The following is a 17,529-nucleotide window of genomic DNA, read 5'->3' as shown; positions in this document are numbered from 1 at the left end:
ATGTTTCAGCTTGTTAAGAAACTGGGCTTTTTAAAGTCAAGGATTAAGGATTGGAATGTGATGCATTTTAAGAATATTTTTGGTGAAAAGGCCAGGATTCAGGAGGAAATTGAGCAGCTTAATGAAAGCATTATTGCTTCAGGGTTGTCTCTTGCAATATATGATAAGCTAAAGTTGTTGAACTTGCAGTTGAGTGAGACCTTGGCTAGGGAAGAATCTTATTGGAGACAGAAGTCTAGGGATCTTTGGCTTTTTGAAGGCGATCGAAATACTAAATTCTTTCATTCCTCTTCTAAGCTCAAGAGACTTCACAATCGAATCTCTTGTATTCACGACTCTAATGGTAATACTCTGATAGATGAGGATGGTATAGCCGCTGAAGCTGTAAGGTTCTTTAAGTCTCTTCTTTCAGTGGAGCCGGTGGTGGTTGATGATGAGTTTGTAAATTCGATCCCCTCTTTAGTTTCCCCTGAGGATAATAGGTTGCTTATGGCCCCCTTTTCGTTGGTTGAATTGAAAGAGATAGTCTTTTCCATGCATCCGGAAAAGGCCCCGAGTCCGGATGGATTTACGACCTTATTCTTTCAAAGATGTTGGGATTTTATTGGAAAAGATTTGTTGTTAGCCTTGGAGGAGTCTAGAAGGAATAGGTCGATCTTAAGAGAAATTAATACTACTCTTATAGCTATTATTCCAAAAGTAGATAATCCTACCTCTTTTTCGGACTTTCGTCCAATTGCCTTGTGTAACACCTTATACAAAATCTTTACTAAGGCAATTTCAGTTAGGCTGTCTAAACTCCTTCCTCGGATAATTTCTTTGGAGTAGGGTGGTTTTTTGCCTGGATGGAAAACTCCTGAAGGTGTTATTGTAGCACATGAAATCCTGCACTCCATATCCCAGCAAAAGGTCCTAGCAATGATTCTTAAACTAGACATGCTTAAAGCCTATGATCGTGTTAATTGGCAGTCCCTGGTGGCGGTCTTGTATCGTTTTGGGTTTTCGCATAGTTGGGTCAAGTGGGTCTTTTCATGTATATCCTCTGCTCGCTTTTTCAGTTTTGATTAATGGTTCTCCCTCGGGCTTTTTTGCTTCCTCCCGGGGAATTAGGCAAGGAGATCCTCTATCCCCTTTTTGTTTATTCTTTTGGCGGAAGCATTGAGCAGAGCTATATCTAATGCTATGACTTCGGGTCTATGGTTAGGTATCAGAGTGGATGGCCTCCCTTCTTCACAATCTCATTGTTTATTTGCTGATGATACACTTCTGTTTGGGATGGCTTCTATGAGGGAAGCTCGAGTTATTAAGAAAATTATTTCTGATTACGCTGCCTTTTCTGGTCAAAAGGTTAATAATCAGAAGTCCAAAGTCTTTTTTGTGAATGTCCCCAGATTAGTTCGGGACAATCTTGCCCGCTTTTGGAGCTTTCATGTTGGGACCTTTCCTTGTATGTACTTGGGCATCCCTTTCTTTTTGGGTTCAGATAAGACCTCCTTTTGGGATAAAGTAGTCCATTCTATTACCTCCAGAATTACCTCTTGGAATCATAAGTGGCTAACAATGGCTGGTAAGATCCTTCTAATCAAATCAATGTTGAGTGCCATTCCTACATACTTGATGTCTATCTTGCAGGTGCCTTCTCAACTCATTAAGAAGATTAAGGTTTCCCTCAGGACGTTCCTTTGGAGTGACAACTTAGGAGGACAAACAAAGATCCCTCTTCTTGCTTGGGATAAAATATGTCGTCCCAAGGAGGTGGGGGGTGCGGGTATCCGCGACCTAGTTATTCAGAATAAAGCATTAGGGGCAAAATTGATTTGGAAGTTATATGCAAACCCACGGAGTAAATGGGCTTCCGTCATGCTTGCCAAGTATTTAAGGGGAGCACCCAATGAAAGGATTTTTACTGCAACATCCCTTCCGAAGGGCTTTGCGTTTTGGAATTTTTTGATTTCTTGTATGGAGGTGATCTTACCACATTTATCTTGGGTGGTCCATAATGGGAAAAAGGCTCATTTTTGGGATGAAGTTTGGAATGGGCATCTTGCTCTCTCAGCTATTCGTGACTGGTCCCCTTTACTGGATATTTTGTCGGATCTTTGGGGACCTTTTGTTGCAGATTATTTCAACATTGTCACCTCAGGTCCATGTTTAGTGGCTAAATGGAAGGATATCCCTCCCCTATCTATTAATAATGATATCATGTTAGCTTTTATAGAAAAACTTCGTAAAAGACCTTTACTTTTCCATATGAAGGAGGACTCTTTGGTTTGGGTTAAAAATGCTACAGGTTCCTATTCAGTTAAAGAGGGGTACAATTCTTTGGTTCAGGCCCCCTTGCCATCTTGTTGGCCTACTAAGCTTTTTTGGCATCCTGCTTGTCTTCCAAAGGTAGGGGCTTTTGCTTGGTTGGCAGTCCAAGATAAAGTCCTTACTGGAATGCGGTTGGATAGACTTGGGATTACAACAGTTTTTCCTTGTGTTTTCTGTGGTTATTGTATGGAATCGATGGATCACCTTTTCTTGCTATGTCCTTTTGCCTTTGAGTGTTGGTATTGGTTGTTTGATATGTTAGGATGGTCTTTTTCTCTCTGTCCAAATCTACTTTTACAATTTATGTCATGGCCCTTGTTGTTTCCCTCTTCGTTCTATTCATCTCTTTGGGTTGTCGCTCCATCTTTGCTGATTTGGAATCTTTGGCTTGAAAGGAATTCAAGAATCTTCAAATATAAATCCTCATCTTTGATAGTCATAATTGGTAAAAATCAAGCTTCCATTAGTGAAGTGGTGCTTGCTTTCATTCATAGAAATTTAGATCATCTCAGGTCCTTTTCTCATTGGGATAATTGGGTCACTTGGCGATGGTCTTTACTTCATTTGATGCCTTCTCATGGGGTTATAACAGATGGAGTTTCTTCGACTCTTAAGCGCAAGATGGCTAAATGGAGTCCTCCTCCTTTTCCTTCACTCAAACTTCAGTTTGATGGGGCCTCTAAGGGTAATCCGTGGAGGTCTGGGATTGGGGTAATTATTTTTGATCACTCCTCAAAGATCATCAAAGTAGTGGGTAAATATATTGGTCATGCCACTAATAATGTGGCTGAGTTTCAAGCCTTATCCTTTGAACTTGATCTTGCTCGTTCTTTAAACATTAAGGACATTGTTATTGAAGGTGATTCAATGCTAGTATTTCAGGCGGTTGCTAGAAAAAAGTGTCTCTCTTGGCACTTGCAGTATTTTTTAGAGCACATTCTCCTTCAACTAAATGGATTTTCCACTTTCTCTATTTCTCACTGTTTTAGAGAAATTAATGCTTTCACGGATTTTCTTGCAAACAAGGCTGTTGTTGAGGGTACCGATCATATAGAACTTGCCCCTTCGGATTTTCCTATCTCTTGCATGAAACTTCTCTCTTAATAGACCTTTCATTCAGAAACTTCCTTCATTCCCTATTCTTGGTGTGGTTGTCCTTTTCTTTGTTATATTCCGGATGAGAGACAGGTTATTTGGTGGTGCAGATGGCTCCTTATCTTGTTGTTGTTGTTATGGCTTTTGCTTTGGATTCTTTTATGGATATGCCTCTCCTTGATTCCTGAGGGTTTTTTCCATCCTTCTTTGCTTATTATATGGATGGGCATATGTTTGATAACTATTCTTGTGTTGTCAGGACTGCTTTTACTTGGTTCCCTTCTGGCTGTGGGTTTGTTCTCTGCAGGGCCTTGGAGTCATGCGATGCATAGAGAATTTGGTCCCTTTTGGGTGATGACACTATTTTTGTGGACATGGTGGTCTCATTTTGGGGTGCCATCTTCTTCACTGATTCCTATAAGCTTTTTCCAAGCTTCCTTTATATCTAATGCGATTGATATTGTAATCACGGGTTGTATCTGAGTTGCCTATGGGCTTTTGTAATGGGTAAATAGGCTTTTATTTTTTGAGCAATACTAAAGGGTTTTCTTACTGGTTCTTTCCCTTCAGTGCTCATTGAACCAGACACCATGTAAAAAAAAATATAAAGATTTAATATAATTTCAGTGGTTCATCCACTTTTATCAAAAAAATAAAAATAAAAATGTTAGTTTAGAATAATAATAAATAAATGTACTGTAAGAATTTTAGTTTGATAAATAAATTAATAATTAGTTAATGAGGAAAAATAAAGGCTTTATAAATCATTGTAACACATTGAAAAATCATCAAAATATACTAATATTAATCACATTTTTTTATTATATTTCTATGTATTCATGACTTAGATAATTTTAGATTTATGCTCACCACTTTTACGTGTGTGTATGTGTATATGTATGTGTATGTGTATGCGTGTGTAGTTAATTAGTTTGTAAATAGACAAATATTTTTATTATAATTTTGTTGCAAGCAATATAAAACCCTTAATCGATATATTTAACATAACTAATATATTTTATTATGATGGGGTTTCAAATTGTATATCAAACCTTTAACATAGACATAATTGATATATGCACGTGTGTATTCTGTGTTGTGTGTTAGGGGTTATCTATAACTTGAAACACCATTATAATATAAATATCTCTTTATCAAACTTAAGTTAGGGGCTATATATATAGCTCAAAACTCCATTATAATAAAAATATATTAGTTAAGGGTTATATACCTATATTAGATAAGGGCTGTGTGAGTGTGTTTTGTATATATACACACACACATTAAGTGTTATATATAACTTGAAACAACAATATAACAAGAAAATTTATGACCATTTTGCAAACTAATTAATTGATATATAAATCTAGACAAATATTATGATATTTTTATATATGCAAACATAGATTAACCTGAGGATGTATAAATAAATAACATGAACATATTATTATTGTATACAACATTTCACTCGATCACATAACATATTTGTATTATCAAGAACAATTCATTTAATCACATAATAGTAATGGTATAAACAAACTTGGTTCCTTGTATATAAATGAACTGCCTTCAAAACAATGACAAAAATAAATTGGCATGCAATCTATCATGTTGTTTTAACCTGAGAATTACATGACTTCGGAAAACCATCCATCCCTTACGATGTAACATTTTCAAAACATCGTGTAAAGGAGAATCTAGATGATTGCATGGGGTTTTTTGATGCGTTGCTTCTTAGCGAACCTTGCTAAACCAATTGGTTTTCCATGGTTGTTTGCAAAGCTATATGACTGCTACATGAATGACCCTATGTAAAAATTGAGTTACGCATTAACGTAGAATACCAAGGGCAATGGATAGATAAGTACATGAATATTGCATGTTCATTCAAAGTATTTAAGGATTACTCAAAAATATCTTTGCCTATTTTCAACAATTTGTCAATCAATTCCTTCAACATTTTCAAACCAACATTAGACCTTAGGTTATATGACTTATTTGGTTCATTGTAAGCAAGAGATAAAAGACAAAGTGATTGACTTTGTAGGGCGCTACCAAGACCTCTCCTCTCAAATCCCATATTCTCTTTTGGATGGTGCAATGGGTTTTCTTTGGAAACCTACATTTGGTCCTTCAGAGAAATGTTGATGAAATATTCCTCATTCACACATCTTTGCATGTCTCTTCATGTCTACCAAGTGTTTGTTAGGCAGTATGAGGGATCTTCCTTGTCAAGTCTCATTGGTCAATGCGAGGTTGCCACTACATATTACCAATCATTCGAAAAATAAAATGAAAAACCCCATCAATATTAATTCTTGTTCTTCCAACATTATTCCATCACAAGTTGTGGTCACAATATCTCTTGCTATGACCCCCTTTCAACATAGACCGAGGAAGCGACAATTATGGTTGCTTTCCAAACCTCTTCATTCCATTAAGTTGTAGCTACTTAAAAATAACTTGATTCAACTTCCTCCTATTCACCCTATTGATAGTAGCAAATCTCTAGCTCCTCCTTACAACCCAAAGGCCTTTTGCCAATATCATTGAACACCCAGGCATGATACTAATTGATGCATATCCCTTAAACATTAAGTGTAGGACCTCATCAAATCTAATATTATTCAAGTGGCCTTCGCAAATTAAATGACAAAATAAATAATTTCATAGCACCACTAAATCAACACTTGCAAATCTATACCAATCCACTACCTTTCCATTCAACAAAACTTATAGAGCCATCTATTGATACAACGGTCACTATTATAACTTTTGATCATCAAAATAAACTAGTGGATAAGCTAGTTTCTATGGTAGATGATCACCCTCATTGAGAACAAGAAAAACTCGAACAAGATATCACCTTCACCTACATTAATTCCTCTATGTATACACCTGGCGGTCCTCTTTATATTATTGCTAGAATGAATGACAAACCCACACAAGGAGTACTCGTTGATCATGTATACTTAATAAATGTAGGTACTAAAGAGTTCCTTTTTGTGCATGACTTGTACCAAGATAAGTTGTGTGATGAAAAATGTGCATGCTAAACTAAGGGCTAAAAAGAAAGCTAATTAATCGAACAAACACAATACATCATACACCTCAAGATTAGAATGATAAAATCAAAACAAGCAGGAAAACAATAACACAAATGCAAACCAAATGCCCGCTTCGATTTGATTATTCTACGATTGGATGTGTGCTCATGACATAGCTTCAAATGTTTGATACTACTCCATGATAGCAAATGCAAATGATAATGGATTGATGGATGAAAATGATAAAGGATGGGTTGAGTGATAATTCCATCAGAGTAACGGTATGATGTATGAAAAGTGGATTCGAGAGGTATTATTTCGACATTCAGACGATATGATTAAAAAAAGGTGGATCAGAGAGAGTTTGGTCAAAAAATGGAGGGATTAAATAGGCAAGATGAGGAAGGGAAGGAGAGGTGAAGAGGAGACACTTGTCCTCCAAAAAAGGACAAGCGACTCAACTAGATGGAAAAGGAATGACACGTGTCCATGATGACACATGTCTATTTTGGGCATCTGCCTAAAAATAGGAAGAGTGACATGCGTCAATTTTGAAAAATGCCACCCAAAATAGGATATTTTCCCCCAAATTAGGAATTGGTTAGGATGTGCATACATGTGTGGGAGGTTAGAAGGGATAAAATAAGGTTGGTTGGAGGGATGACTAGGCTAGGGAATAAGGTTGGAAGGATATGGTTAATTAGGATAGGATTGGAAGGAGGTTAGGGATAAAAGTTAGGAGCCATGTGCTCAAATAGGAATTTGAACAAAATTAATTAATCCATTGTCTTGTAAAGGGGATATTTAATTAATTAAAGTAATTAATAAAAAAAGATGGACAACAAGGATAATTAATTAATTAGGAGGAAATGAGTTGGGGAATTAATTAATTGGATTAATTAATTAGAAGAATAGGATTGGGGATTAATTAATTAGGATTTAATTAATTAATTAGATTAATTAATTGGAAGAATAGGATTTAAATTTGATTAAATTAACTAGCCAAATTTAGGTGTCTACACAAGTATAATAAATTAGACGTCTTAATTAGAGCGCATTGTGGGTCCACTCATCATACCATTGGTGTCATGAACCTTCATGTCTAGATTTGACCAAAAAGCGTAGATGTATCTTTTTCCATAATTCCAACTTCAAATCAATTTTGTGTGAAGTTGGATCACTTGTGGCTCACTTCCATGAGGTTGGTCCTATTCGTAATCCATGTGTCTAAAGTTTTCATTTGAAGGATAGGTACATGTTGCACATCCTAGTGGGTTTTGACCCTTGCCTCTCCATGGAAACTTTCACTTGATTACTTCTGGCTACAACTAGTTGATCTTGTTCAAACTCATGGTGATGTTCTATTTTTCTCATAAAAAATTCAAAGCTAGCCAAATTGCTCAATTTTCTATGGATAACTCGAGTGCCATTCAAATTGCTACTAATGAGGCTCATTGATCTTTTGCAGCTATGATAGTAATTCATCCCGTTTTACTAATAGTGAGTGTAATAGGTAAAAAATTAGGGTTTCACTAATTAAGGTAATAAAACAACTAAATTTCCTTAAAAGAACATTACATTAAAAGAGGGAGGGACCTAAAAGATCTAGGCTTGATCTCTCTAAAGAAAAAGCTGTGAAATACTAGTAAGGTTCCACTTGTGGATTAGGGTTTTATTCCCCCTTTCCAAAATTGAATTGTGAAAATGCTGAAATTAGGGCAAATGGGTGAATATTGGAGAGATCGAACATAAACAGTGAGCTACAGTTATTGTACTGAGGCACTGACTTGGATCTAAGCAAAGATGATGGTTTAGATGTGTTCCCAGAAGTTTGACCTGATTTGTTGGGACTGTGGTGGTGGTCACCTTGGTCCTCCAAATTTCTCGCTATCAAAAGGTGAACTTGTTTGCTTTTGTGAAACCTGCCAACCCTCCTAAACACGGCTCTGTACTTATTCCTAAACACAATGAAAAAGGGGAAAATTATTGGGAATAGGGATAGGGGTTTGCCTAAGTCAAACCTTGATTTAAGAATTAACCTTGAATGAAATAATGCAAATACTGAAATAACTACTGGAAAGATATACCTTAGATTTGCAATTGTTGATGATGATGCTTTTTTCTTTGAAAGCAATCACATATGTTGTATGAAATGGCATGAACATGACAAAACCCTACTCACACATACATGCTTGCACAGGAATGATGTAATTTTACTCCACAATGGTTGAATGATGAATATGCAACCTTGAATATCTCTGAAAATGCCTGATAATGAATACTGCACAGAAGCAAGAATGATAGATTGCTTGTAGATAAAGACTTAAAATTGATAGATGAAATTAGGTTGATAAAATGTCTTTATATAGGGGTATCTAGGTAAATTACCAATTAGGCCAACCTCCAATGGTCATGTGGAGCCATGTGGATCAATTCTTGTTGGGGAAATACAACTCTTGCCCAATTGAGAGGCACCATGGCGTTGGGTGCCATGGTCCAAACCAGGGCGTTGGGCATCATGGTCCTTCTACATAAGGGACCAAGATAAGGCTCAGGGGGGAGGGGTACCTCACCAGGGGACCCACCAACATATGTTCATGGTCTCAGAGCTAGAGAATAGGCACAAAACGAAACTAGAACAATGATGAGGATAAGACACGCTAAAGTAGGGGCACAAACATGAGGTATAAATTGGCTTGGTGACAATTTACAATGCTATAGTGAGAAAACCACAACTTGAACCGAGTGTCCTTCCCCAACCTTGAGCATCTAATGTCTATGTTGAGGTACACCTTTTCCATAATACCAAGAACCATGAGGAAAACACTTATAATAGCCTAAATGTCCTCAGACTATAGGGATCAGTTTTGTTCCTCTTACCTCTTTCGAGTTTAGAGGAAAATAGTACATTGTGCAAAGACCTTCTTCTCCTATTGTCTCCAAACCTTTGATGCATCCTTTTGTTCCTAATCTTGTTCCCAAATAAAGGAAGAAAAGACATTGATATTGGGAAACGCCCTAGTTCCCCTAGACATGCTCTGAATCATATAAGACAAAATTAAAATATAAAAGAACACAAGAGATGACATCATGCTATGACTCGCCAACTTGCTTTAGGGAATGAACCTTTGCCTAATATTCCTTCTCCTATGTGGATAGATCTTGACTTTTCCCCACTCTCTCAACCATCTTTTTCATCCCCAACTCCTAACTCTACTTTACCCTTGTTACCTAAACATGAGCCCTAATCATCCTAACCAATTAAAAAATGTAAGTGTTCACTGCCTTTTCCACCGTCAAGTCCATGAGATTCTTCTATTTATCCTTGTAAATATTCTTCTCCTATGATTGATAATGCTCACGACCATGATATTAACACTATCATATCACGTGGTCTTTCTGATATACTGAGATAGTGATTTAGATGGCATGGTTGAACCATTAGAAAATAATTCAAAATTGTCCTTGATTTTCACACAATCAATGGACTTAGCTTCTAGGGCTATGTGTGATGATCCTTCTTTTGTGAATGATCTATAATATATTGAACCAAAAAATTCATGTACCAAACTTGTTGCAGTCCCTCTAGCATCTTTCTCACCATCTCTTTATTATGAGCAAGATTGGGATGCAGTTGATTCGCTATAGATTGGCTCACAAGAATGATCGTACCCTTTGTCTTTTGTGTTATGCTTGCATGTGATGATATCCTTGAAACATGATAATTGATGTGTATATGATTTTTTTGTTCTCTTTGGATGACCCTTGAATCTCTTGTTGAGACAAGGATACAAAGGGAACAAATCTATTATGATATTCCTCTTAATGTATCTTCATTCTTCAATTTTTTTAAAATGGAACTTTTATGCTTTTTGGGGATGACGCAAGGCATTGAGATATTTTGGTATCTTCCATGTCAACCTAAAATTATTATTTGTTTTAATACATGATCTTCTTCCCTTGTACTTATAGTTTCACGATATTCAATAAATGAGGTCAATTTAATTTTTTTTATATCAGTTATCATACATTCATATTGACCCTAGGTCTTTGGATGCCTTATGTGCTATTGTATGATGTTCCTTGTTATATGTGGCATCACCTCAATTTTCCTATCTCGGGGCCAACCCATTGTCACGATGTGCCTATTTTGCATGTATCACTCTTTCTACCTTAAATGCAATTCCTTGGTATTGACATTAGCAATTAATTTAAGGTGGGGACATATATTCTGCATTGTGCTTTGCTTCATTCATATACCAAGAAGCTGGTTGTGCTATCATGACACCTTTTGATCATCCTTGTAGCACTCTTTTAGAGTTACCTAGCAAAGAAAATGTTCCACTTGGCCTATAATTTTTGATAGCGTTGATATGAAATTAACCTAGTAAATCTATGGATTTTGCTGGTATGTGTTATTTTTATTTGCCACTTGTGAAGTCACTTGGTAAATATGCGGATCTTACTAGTCTGTGATGTTTTCACTTTCTCATAAGCCACTTACTAAAAATGGGTTTAACAAACCTATGACTTATGAATTTTGTTTTAGATGTGGATCATAGTAAGAATTTGCAGATCTTGCTAGTCCAAGAGACCATACCTTGTATGATTTTGTTTTTCCCGTATGCTTTGTGTATGTTTGAATTTTGACCTTATTATGTCGCTAACTATAGTTGTTTCAACATATAATATTTGGTCTTATCATTGTGTGTAGCCTTTTCATCCTAATATTGATAGGATACTAAGCTTAAGGGCTATCACATCTCTCACCTTAGTGTCATCTTGTCCTTTTGGTGTTTTGGTGAAGATACTTTGGATTCTCTGTACTTTAATGTGTGTATGAATGCAAGTTTATACCCTTGCTAAAGTGGGGGCTATATGTAGCATTGTAAATTATTTCCGCTTACAATTTCATGCTAGGTTTGACACTTAGTTTAGAATTTGTGTTTGGCATGCTTGTTTAATCACCTTTCTAAAAAAATGGTTAAGTCTTTTGTTATCAATTTCTTTGGGAGAAATTATGCCTAGACTCTAGTGTGGTATACTAGCATCCAATTCTAGATTCTAAAGATTTGAATTCAAATGTTGGCCTAGTTACATAAAAGGATGTGACCTTGCTTGTTGACCTCACCTAAATGATTACTTGAAGATGCACTTAGTTTTATATATAACCTTCTCTCTCCTTTATTGAGGATGGATAATAAGAGAAAGTGACAAGATACAATACACATGGGAGAGAACATAATACAAGCACACAACAAAAGACAAAAGAGAAGAATTTATTTTTTTACTATCTATAATATGTGATATGCAAGTTTATAAATTCCATTATTACACTGAAGATTTTATTGAGTATTGTTTGATGTTCTTATCTATTATTACCATTATATATACTAACATTTTACAGGATGTCAAGGAAGCCCATTCCTTTGCCTTGTGTGAGACTTGTGTGACAATATCAATCCAACAAGGGTTATAGATATGTATGGTAAAATCTATTCTTGTCTTGTTTATCATTATCATTGGTATTTATTTAGAATCTACTCTTGGTGACAACACACCTTTTATCAACATAATCATTTGTATTGTGGATGTGGAAACATTAAACATAGGATTCGACTGAAACAAGCCCTTATATAGCACAAACCTTTTTCCTCTTTCCATCTTATAGATATCTAGGTTGTTGTGGCACAAGGAAGATTGTGTTAGGAAATGGTGTCTCAACCTTTCAATTTCAAAAAGGTATCATTGATAAAAGGTCATTGTTGATACGTGAGCGCGAGGGGTACCCCCCTTGCGGGCTTTGGTCCCCTCATTGGCTGGGGGCTAGTGGTAGCATGCCTTAGCAGGGGTTTTTGGAGGTAGCACCCCATAAACAAAATTTCATTTATAATTCAATATTTCAAATCTTGATCATTTATCATTAGGTAATATATCTAACAATGGATATTTTGTGCGCTTTGTTTTTCCTAGAAGGCAACCCTATTTTATGAGGGCATTGTATTACGACTATGTATTGTGATGTATTTTGAGAGACTGGTAGTTGTTGAGTTGCCTCTAGATCTCCGTTGGTGATACTCAAGTGTGAGAATCTTTCTCTCCAAGTATATTGTAATTTGTTGTTTGATTTTTGAATATTATCTTAGGAAAATTTTGGAGTGTTAGTTTTTTTCCCAAAAGGGTTTTCCCCATGTAAATCACTATGTTGTGGTATGCATGCTATTATTTTTACTTTTGTTAGATTTCTGTAACTATTGTAAAGATCGATAAAAGTTTCGCATTACCCTCCTCTCAAGATTAGTGTAGGAATTTGTTCCACTACCATAATTTCCTTACAAATTCGACCTCTCGATCCTTTTGGAGACTCCTAAAACCCTATCTCTTGCCTTTCCTAGTTATTGTAGATAGATTAGATTATTCTAATTATTCAAGTATATTTGCATATTAAATTTTGATTCTTCTTTGTTACAGGCATATAGGTTGTGTTGGATATGTATAGACATACAACCTTAATATTTTGCACCTTTGAGACTTTAGCATGGCATGTTGGTGTCCACATAGTGCATATGGGTTTATATTAGTTTGGCCTAATCTTTGATGCCATGTTTCTCTTCATGTAATCTTTTTGGATCTACTTTTTGTTTGTATTAATTTGTCCTATAACATCTGCATTCAATTAATTTACTCAATTTGATCACTGTCAATCTAGTTCATTGAATCATCTTTCAATCAAGTTTTAATTACAATAAAGGAACCAAACTCACCAACTAGTATGGCTCTTCCTTGGGCACTATAGTCAAGCACAACTCTTTGGTTGGATTTGTATTCTAATGTTTGGTTGGAAATATTGATTTAGAATAGTTCTATTAGTCTAGATTCTCTTTTCACCAATCAAACAACAACCACAACAAGAAATATTGGATATGATAATCCAAATTAATGAGACTGTAGAATTTTATGATATATTGATACAACAATTTTAGGAAACTTAAACACAAATTATTACATCCACAATGAAAGCAAGTGTTGTGCAAACTCAATATTACTAATAGGTACCACCATTAAAGTCCAATATGACCTCTGAGTGAGATCATTCCTTCAACTAAGAGGCTTTTTATCCTTTGGTACATGAGATTTAGAGTTATCCTTTATCAGGCTCCAATACATTTATAGGTTTTCATCCTTGAATATGTGCATTTTGACATGAGTGCTTAGAACAATTTTCTAGTTAGGGTACCCACAAAAATAAAGTTGAAGATTATATTGAATACCAAGATCTCATGACTATTGTACAATAGAGAACATCCATACATAACAAGCATTGTTTTTACCTTAAGTTGTGCCATGTGTGCTTGGATGTACTTGGAAGAAGTCAATAAATATTTATTTCAATTTATAGATATCCTCTATAATAATGGTGATTTTCCCCATAGGTATAAACTCTAACCATTGCATTAATGGCAACAAAGAACACCTTCTTTATTTGCATCATTGGAGACACTTGTGGATCCACACCTTAAATATCAAATAATGAGTAGTGAAAAATAGGTAGATGTATTAGAGTTCGTGATTTAGAGACAATCCATGACTCTTACCATTGGTTAGAGATCAAAGTTCAAGTAGGAGACATGATGGTAAGGACAAGTCAAAAAATTTGACAAGGCGAGGAAAAGGAGGAAGGGTTGGAGGAAATGGATGATGAGAAGGAAAACTTTGATAGCTTGAAAGGATAAGGGAATGAAGGCAATAAATGGATGCGAGGTATGTGGAGATGGATAAGTCCAACACTTTGACAGGAATAAAGGAAAAGTAGAGTTGGGCAAAAAGATATGTCGAGAAGGTAAAGTTTACAATTTTGGCAAGAATTAAGGAAAAGCCAAACTTAGATGGAAAGACATGCCTGGATGATAAATTATTAATCTTTGTTGACTTAGAGACTTAGTACTGTTACTATCTCCATACTTAGAGACTTGAAGGACCTTAGATGGACTTAAAGGAAAAGAAAATGAAGAATGCATACACAAATTATACTAGAGGAGATGTAAGAAATATGAAATAAACATTTTGGTCCATAAGAAATTTTTTTATAAAAAGGGGACATGACAATGACATGGCAACACTTGATATGCATGCCATCTTATGGCCATTGCATTGGGTGGACCATAACAACTTTCTATATAAGTGATTTTTTTTAACCTTGCTCTCTCCATTTCTTTCTTATGATCATAGAAACTAAATTAATTGAGCTTGTTTTTATCTTTACATGTGTGACAAAAGTCACTCATTGCACATATTCTCTATTTTGTAGGTTGTCATGAGCACAACTGCGAGCATTCACAAACATGCATGAAATGTAAATATTGAAACATAAGATGATATTAGAGTCCATTAAAAGTAATGAGTTGAACTGCATATCTTTCTATATGGTCATCATTTAGCATGTGTGCTTGTGGGAAACTACAAAATAGAGAATATGTGCAATGAGTCACTTTTGTCACACATGTAAAGATAAAAACAAGCTCAATGAATTTAGTTTCTATGATCATAAGAAAGAAAGGGAGAGAGGAAAGTAAAAAAATCACTTAAATACAAAGTCGTTATGGTCCATCCAATGCAATGGCTATAGGATGACATAGCATATCAGGTGTTGCCATGTCATTGTCATGTCCCCTTTTTATTAAAACTTGTCTTATGGACCAAATTTTTTATTTCATATTTCTTACATTTCCTTTGATCTAATTTGTATATGCATTCTTCATTTTCTTTTCCTTTAAGTGCATCTAAGGTCCATTTTAGGATTCACATACACCTATTAAAGCTTGGGAAAAATATAATGGTAAAAATTGCACACCTCTGCCAATTCCTATTAGTATTGGATCACTTTTTCAATCGATGAATAAGATAATCTCTTAGAGAATTCTCTCATGAAAAGTCCACAAAAACCTCATTATAGTTTTGCATCAATATTAAGTAGCAGATGACCAAAAATCCCAAAAGAGCTTATTAAAAAGACAAAATCTTCTTGAACCCAAATTTGTCACACAAAGAAAACTTAGTTGATATCAAACAATCTGAATATGTGAAATGAGTAGATTCTTTCCTCCTCCTCTTTTGGGATATAAGGGCCTTCATTTCCCACTATCAATATCTTTTATTCTCCATGTTTAAACTTCCAATTATTGCCTTCTACATTTGCTAATTGACCATAATTCGCTTTGATTCATTTTCTTTCAATTCGTGAGGTAGCAAGAATGCTAGTCGAATCTAGTTGAACTTCTTCTTCTAGCTCCTATGAGGCTCTACAAAAATCCATGCAAAAATCAATCCCCATTTCATTCAAGTTTGCCACAAGAGACCCTACCTCATATAATGTTTAGATTTTAAGAAACTAAAGGATTCAAATATTTAGAAGCAAGTAAAATCCTTTCAACCAAATAGTTCATAGTCACACAAGCACACTTTAGAGGAGAGAAGCACTTAGAAAAAAAACTTCCCACTGTTATGCCTTACAAAAACATTATCCAAATTTTGAAAATTTTGTTTCCATTTCTAAAGAATAGATGACTCTAAGGTGCAAACCACAACCTTATATCCCAGTAGATTGCAATGAAAACATTTAAATGAAAAGCCTTTAAAGCTGAGGAGTTGAGACCAAGAGCAATGTGAGGTAACAATTTTTATGGAATTGTTTTGGACCCATTTTAATGAAATTACTTAATACAATTACAATCAATAAATGGTATGCTCTTGTACAAAGTGCGTATCATCCTTGATTCTCCACCCCTATCCATTTGCACTCATTCTTATACATTTGAACCCATCCTATCCATACTTGCACTCATGTTGATATATTTGCCATAACTAACCTTCTATTACACTCATGTCTACATATACTTCCATATAATCACCTTTTGCCTTAATATTACCACATCCCTATCTTGGGTCAATCCTGCAATGTATGAGATAAGTCTTGCATCATGTGGAGTTGACCCAAATTTAAAATTTAAATTTCAAATATGTGGGTTGAGCCTTAGTTATTTCACTAGTCATTATATGTTGACTTGGTACATGTTTACGTGATTAGTTTTTGTCTTCATATTTAAAAGCATTCAATGTGTGTCTTTTCACATTCAAGTATTATTGATTATCATTTACATTTCCTAAATGCTTCAACAAGAATTATTTGAGGAACACTTCACTTTTGAGCACTAAAGGAACCTAACTTTGCATCGAATCATTCTAGGACATTTGCATTATTGAAGAATGTTGTCTTCGATTTCTCCAAGGCCATAAAGTCAATCTAAACAAGGGAGTCAAATTAAGAGATCTTAGCTCTTACCTTTTGAAGGTTTCCCTAAAGGTATTTTTGATACCATTGGTCTTTAATAGTTAGCAAGGAGAAAAGATCATGCTGAAATAGGTTGTGTTTCTCCACTATCGATGGGGTAATTCCGTAGGGTTGCATATCACTTCCATACATTAAGTCATTCTCATGGCGAGCGAGATTTGTCCCATATGAAATATATTTGATCCACAAAGATTTAAAAGGTTATTTGAGTCCTAAAGCACACATTAACTTGAAACATTAGTTTCAAATACTAAAACAAATAAGATTCAAAGTGTCACCAAATTTTATTGTTTATTATTATTCCACAAACTAAATACACACTCCCTTTCATTTACTTTTTGAAACAACATGTTCGATTTATTATTCTCAAATAACTATTAATATACAATCAAATTGATCTTTTATACTTGATTTGTATGCATTATTCAACTAACCTACACTAAACTTTCAAGGACAGCTTTTATTTTTTTTTTCCCCCTTAACACAGACCATGCTAATGAGTTTCATTTATACTAGGTATTTTATGTGGATAGGTAAGTCTTGTGAAATGGAAATGTTCAGCCATGATTCATCAAATTCCAGAATTCTTACCACAAGAAATATAATATGGCTTTATGTTCAGAGAATTCTTCAATTATTAGAGAAGCAAATAAATACCAATATAGTTCTGACCTCTATGCCAGACCGATCCATCCGATTCAATCCAATCACCATAATAGAGATGGT

At 35.1% G+C, this 17,529-nt stretch overlaps 1 protein-coding gene across 1 annotated transcript; it reads left to right on the top strand.

Moving 5' to 3' along the window:
- On the top strand, nt 1-3,417 carry LOC131039709 (uncharacterized). Its single transcript, XM_057972548.1, has 5 exons — nt 1-441; nt 829-1,033; nt 1,205-1,347; nt 1,633-2,497; nt 2,906-3,417. The coding sequence occupies exons 1-5, from the start codon at nt 1-3 to the stop codon at nt 3,415-3,417; spliced, it is 2,166 nt and encodes a 721-aa protein (XP_057828531.1).
- The last annotated feature ends 14,112 nt before the right edge of the window (nt 3,418-17,529 follow it).

Source organism: Cryptomeria japonica, chromosome 6, assembly GCF_030272615.1.
Source record: "Cryptomeria japonica chromosome 6, Sugi_1.0, whole genome shotgun sequence".
Classification (NCBI taxonomy): domain Eukaryota; kingdom Viridiplantae; phylum Streptophyta; class Pinopsida; order Cupressales; family Cupressaceae; genus Cryptomeria; species Cryptomeria japonica.
The sequence above is the reverse complement of the archived record's forward strand: the minus strand, read 5'-3'. Positions and strand labels throughout refer to the sequence as shown.

Bases quoted from the DNA above. Each gene is read 5' to 3' on its own strand.
- LOC131039709 (XM_057972548.1), top strand. From the start codon at position 1: ATGTTTCAGCTTGTTAAGAAACTGGGCTTTTTAAAGTCAAGGATTAAG. The intron at 1,348-1,632 runs GTTAATAATCAG...TCTATCTTGCAG, and splicing joins CTGCCTTTTCTGGTCAAAAG to GTGCCTTCTCAACTCATTAA. The intron at 2,498-2,905 runs GTATGGAATCGA...GGGTTATAACAG, and splicing joins TTGTGTTTTCTGTGGTTATT to ATGGAGTTTCTTCGACTCTT.